The 4,063-nt window shown below is 50.3% G+C and overlaps 1 protein-coding gene across 1 annotated transcript; it reads left to right on the top strand.

Annotated features, from left to right (window-relative positions):
• Positions 1–1,134: 1,134 nt before the first annotated feature.
• Positions 1,135–2,224, top strand: LOC109218249. The gene is made up of 2 exons (XM_019382604.1): positions 1,135–1,331; positions 1,410–2,224. Exon 2 carries the CDS (start codon positions 1,430–1,432, stop codon positions 2,177–2,179), a length of 750 nt encoding a protein of 249 aa, XP_019238149.1. The 5' UTR covers positions 1,135–1,331; positions 1,410–1,429; the 3' UTR covers positions 2,180–2,224.
• Positions 2,225–4,063: the final 1,839 nt, after the last annotated feature.

Genomic DNA, 4,063 nt, shown 5'->3' on the forward strand with positions numbered 1-4,063 from the left:
TATCGAGCTCTGTAACGGCTCGAAATGACTCGACCTCGGTTGTAGACGTGGCCGTCGTTCTACCTTGCATCCAGGTCGGGTTCGATGGCCCCGACTTGCTCCGGACCGGACCCAACCCGGTCGGGCTCAAGCAAAAAAAGGGTATCACCTAATACAGATAGTCCCCTCGTTTATTAGAGAGTAATGATAATAAACGATATGACCGGTGACGTGATGCCCGTGACGTATGGCCATACGCCAGGTGAAAAAGCCATCGAGTGCTCTGACCACGCCTGTTGCAGGCATTTAATGCTTCTCTTAATTATCTGTCGCTTCGTGTCTGTGGCTTCGCGATTCGTGCCACCGCCTCATGGAAAAAGTATAAACGACCCTTCCAGGTTCAACATTTCTTATCTTTCTCAAATTTTGCGTTGGTTGTATTTTCTTTTCATCTCTTCGTAAAGCTTCAAGAAATGGCGAAAACTTCACAAAGTGTTCCTTCTAGACCAAGCTCGGCCGCGAGCCCTGCTAGATCTGATGAACATGCACTAGAACCCCCATTGAAAGCTTTTACACCGACTGGTTGCTTGGTATCTGCCGACTTCCAGGTTGAGAACCCATCATCGGTCCCGGGCCGCGGCGAACCGGCATCGGAGTATATCAGCCTAATCACTCCCGGTTGCCTAGACCGGGTGAGGGCTGAATGTAGATGGGAAGGGAAAGACCTGGTCGCCCCTTCCCGTGACGAGTCGATTATGACTCACGTTGAAGGATATCTTAGTGTATATACATATCCCTTCACCTTAGGCCCCTTAGAACCCATCATAGTGGAGTTCTGCCGGCGGTACGAGGTGACCTTAGGTCAGATCCACCCCTCGATGTGGCGGATCGTATATCTCTTTCGGTTTTTTGTTGAGAGAGTCGAGGGCGATTTCCCCTTTACCCTCGACCATCTTCTTCGACTATACAGCCCTCGAATATTTCGAGGGGGATTAATAAAACTGGCCCGCCGGGCTAGCAAACCCCCATTCTCCAGCATCGATGAAGACAAAGATCGAGGCTGGATGAGCAGGTTTGTCCGGATCAGGACGTCCGACCTGATTCCGGCCGATTGCATGCCATTTCCGGAGAGGTGGAACCTCAAACGTAAGTATTTTCTCACTGTTCATCTTTTAGAGCGTGTGTTCCTCAACTTCTTCCTGAAACCCCCTTTTCTTGTGCAGCGGTGACCCAAACTCCAGCTGCCATCAAGGATCTGGCCGGCTGGGTAAACAAGATAGTGGCCCAGCGGCCATATTCGAAGCGAAACTGGAAGGAAATCTCCAAAGGTCGGTGGGAGGCGAAAAACCATGGTAAGCCTTCTTTTTGACCGGTAGCAGCGCATTTTTTCTTGTATATCGGGAATGCATCATAACCCCCGTGTTTTGCAGGCTTGCCCAAGGACGCGGAGATGAGGTCTTCAATACTATGCCCCCTTCCGGTTCCGGGAGAAAATAAAAGGCCCGGGGAGTCCGGTACGGACGAGCCCCAAAGGAAGATTAAGCGGACAAAAAGGGCCGCCCGCAAACTAAAAAGCCAAATCGTCTTGTCCTCCGAGGAGGAGGACGACAAAGAGGATGACGATGAGGAGCAGCCGGAGCTCGTCCGCCATCGATCCATTCGACCGGACCCTGAGCCGGTGGTCGATCCAGTTGAGGCTTCTCCCGAGGACGTGAGGGTTGAGGATGCTAGTGAACCCTCGGCCCCTGCGCGGGCATCCCCGGGTACCGATCACCCGGTTACGTCCCCCCCATCTTCCTCGACTTGGGGGCAGCTGCCGGACGACATCCCGATGATGGGAGGTAGCTTCGAGACCTTTTTTGATGGGGTACCCTCCGCCAACACTTTCGGGCTCGAAATCCCCCGGAAAGACCTTCAGGCCGAATCAAGTGGGACTTCGGCCGTCGACAAGCTTGTCGATAGGTTTCCAGCTCCGAGCCTGGACCCGGACTGTAACAGGATAATAACTTTTGCTATCCCCAAAGACGTCCGGGCTCTGGGGCCCCCGGTCGGGGTTGCAAGCTATCTTCATCACCTGATGACGGAGGAAGACCGGGCTGCAACCGAGGCTGTAGATTGGACATGCCTTTTCAACGAAGCCCAGCAGGCGCAGCTCAAGGTACTTGCTTCTTCCTTTATTTCTAATATTTTTGCCTTGTGATTCAGTACTGACTCTTTAGACTTTTTCTTTGCAGGCATCGGTGCTATATCACTTGATGTTCCTCCGAATCAAGGACAAAATGGAGGCGGAGCGAGAGGGGCGCCGGGTCCTTGAAGAGAAGCTGCTAGAAAGCCGGACCGGATTGGACCTTTTGAATAAAGAGCACGCGTCCTGTGCTATCCGGCTGGAGGAAGCAAAGAAAGAGCTTGGTTGTAAGCTAAGGGGGGTGCAAGCCGAGCTTAATCGGGTTAAGGCCGAGCTTGACGAGAGCAGAGCCGAACTTGATGAGAACAAAGCCGAACTGGAAGCCTGGGTGCAACAGTTGGAGTCGGAGAAGACTTCCCTTCGGGAAGAGGTTGCGGACTTGACGTTGGCCAATGAGGCTCGAGTCCTTGAAATTGAGCTATGGACCAATCGATTTCGAGAAGCTGAGGCTAAAGTTTCCTAAGCCGAGGAGACTGCCAACGATATGGTGGCCCAATATAGGGCCGATGCTGATGCCGCCAACCAGCAGTCAAGAATGTTAGCCGAATATGCGAAGTGTCAGGCCCGGCTTGAAGTTCTTACCGAACTCCAACGTCGCGGTTTCGATCTTGCATCGGACGTCGCCAAAGCCGCCGAAGCTGAGGACGCTTCGAGAAGGGCGACGTTCCCCGAAGAATTCGAGGATGGCTCCGATTGACTCCGGGAATAGGCTAGGCTTTGTTTTGTTTTCCCCTCTTATGTAATTGCTCCGGTAGCGAGCTTTTTTATGCAACACTGCCCTTTGCCATCTATTGCTCCTTTTTCAATCTTGTTATTACTTTGCCTTTTATCTTTTTGGAACGATGGTAGTCCTTTATATTTTTCGAAATAGTCTCCGAGTGAATGTATTCGAACTCAGGTGAACTTCGACCTTTGGGTTTTCTCAAGGCAGTCCCCGAGTGAGTTGATTCGAGCTCGGGTGAAGTCTAACCCTTAGGTTTTTCAATATAGTCCTCGAACGAGTTTATTCGAGCCCGGGTGAAGTTTAACCCTTAGGTTTTTTCGAAGCAGTCCCCGAGTGAGTTTGGTCGAGCTCGAGTGTAGTTCAAACCTTAGTCCCCGAGTGAGTGTATTCGAACTCGGGCAAAATTCAAACCTTAGATTTTCGAAGCAGTCCCCGAGTGAGTGGGTTCGAACTCGGGCACAATTTGACCTTCAGGTTTTGTATCGATTTTACGCCTTTTTCTTAAGGTCTTACAAATTCGAGTATACTTCGCCATTAGTGAAGTCGATGATGAGGCCGGTATTACCTCTTTTGAGATTTTATGAATTTGGACCCGCCTTCTCGAGGACTTATGGTCAAAATAATGCCTTATCGAGGCCTTACGAATTTCGAACTCACCTCTGAGGTCTTACAGTTTTATGTGTCGCCGTATTAAGGTCTTATGAGCTTGGACTTGCCTTCTTGAGGTCTTATAGTTTAAGTGTTGCCTCATTGAGGTCTTATGAGCTTAAAGTAGGTCTTATGTGATCGAATATGAGATCGAATATGCCTCGAGGAGGTCTTATGTTCAAATGTGCCTCGAGGAGGTCCTATGTTCGAATGTGCCTCGAGGAGGTCTTAAGTTCGAATGTGCCTCGAGGAGGTCTTATGTTCGAATGTGCCTCGAGGAGGTCTTATGTGCCTCGAGGAGGTCTTATGTGATCGGACTTGAAAGCATACCGAAGAGTCGAACAAAATCTTTTAGGTTATGATATGAATATGCATCAGATAGTCTTTGCTATTGCAGTAATAATCAATACATCATACTGATCCGAGCGGATTAGGTCAGGTCAGTTGGGCACGGCTCGCTTTGGCCGTATGACCCTTACATTTATTCTTATTGACCTTCGCCTTCTTCGGAGGCGATCTAGTATACA

The sequence above is a fragment of the Nicotiana attenuata genome, unplaced genomic scaffold, assembly GCF_001879085.1.
Source record: "Nicotiana attenuata strain UT unplaced genomic scaffold, NIATTr2, whole genome shotgun sequence".
Lineage (NCBI taxonomy): Eukaryota > Viridiplantae > Streptophyta > Magnoliopsida > Solanales > Solanaceae > Nicotiana > Nicotiana attenuata.

Coding starts and splice junctions, on each gene's coding strand:
- LOC109218249 (XM_019382604.1), top strand. CDS start 1,430: ATGAGGTCTTCAATACTATGCCCCCTTCCGGTTCCGGGAGAAAATAAA.